Source organism: Cynoglossus semilaevis, unplaced genomic scaffold, assembly GCF_000523025.1.
Source record: "Cynoglossus semilaevis isolate Cse_v1.0 unplaced genomic scaffold, Cse_v1.0 C18970192, whole genome shotgun sequence".
NCBI lineage: Eukaryota > Metazoa > Chordata > Actinopteri > Pleuronectiformes > Cynoglossidae > Cynoglossus > Cynoglossus semilaevis.
This window is the reverse complement of record NW_007589634.1, coordinates 1-677: the sequence shown is the minus strand read 5'-3', so window position 1 is coordinate 677 and position 677 is coordinate 1. Positions and strand designations below refer to the sequence as shown.

The 677-nt window shown below is 58.8% G+C and overlaps 1 protein-coding gene across 1 annotated transcript; it reads left to right on the top strand.

Moving 5' to 3' along the window:
- The first annotated feature begins 27 nt into the window (after positions 1-27).
- Positions 28-675, top strand: LOC103399521 (claudin-4-like). The gene has a single exon (XM_008338199.1). It carries the CDS (start codon positions 28-30, stop codon positions 673-675), a length of 648 nt encoding a protein of 215 aa, XP_008336421.1.
- The last annotated feature ends 2 nt before the right edge of the window (positions 676-677 follow it).

Below are 677 nucleotides of genomic sequence, written 5' to 3'. Positions count from 1 at the left end.
AGAGTTGACTGAACATTCAGAGTGAAAATGGTATCGGCAGGACTGGAGATCATGGGGCTGTCGCTGTGCGTCATCGGCTCGCTCCTGGTGATGGTTGCGTGCGGACTGCCGACGTGGAAGGTGACGGCTTTCATCGAGGCCAACATCGTGGTGGCCCAGACCATTTGGGACGGTTTGTGGATGACGTGCGTGGTCCAGAGTACCGGTCAGATGCAGTGTAAGGTGCACGACTCGGTCCTCGCACTCACCCACGACCTGCAGGCGGCCAGAGCGCTCACCATAATCTCGTCGGTGATGGGTGTCCTGGGGCTCATGGTGGTCATCGCCGGGGCGCAGTGTACTAACTGCATCCGCGCCGAGTACGTCAAAGCTCGGGTGGTGAACGCCGGAGGAGTCATCTGCATCATCAGTGGCCTCTTTGTGTTGGTGCCGCTCTGCTGGATGGCCAACACCATCATTTCAGATTTCTACAACCCTCAGGTGCCCTCATCCAAGAAGAGGGAGATAGGCCCCGCGCTCTACATTGGCTGGGCCGCCGCGGTGCTGCTGCTAATCGGTGGGTCGCTGCTGTGCTGCTCCTGTCCCTCCAGTGGGAACTCGGGATACTCGGTAAAATATGCACCGACCCAGAGGGCCACTCAGAACGGGGACTATGACAAGAGGAATTACGTGTAGCC

Bases quoted from the DNA above. Each gene is read 5' to 3' on its own strand.
- LOC103399521 (XM_008338199.1), top strand. From the start codon at position 28: ATGGTATCGGCAGGACTGGAGATCATGGGGCTGTCGCTGTGCGTCATC.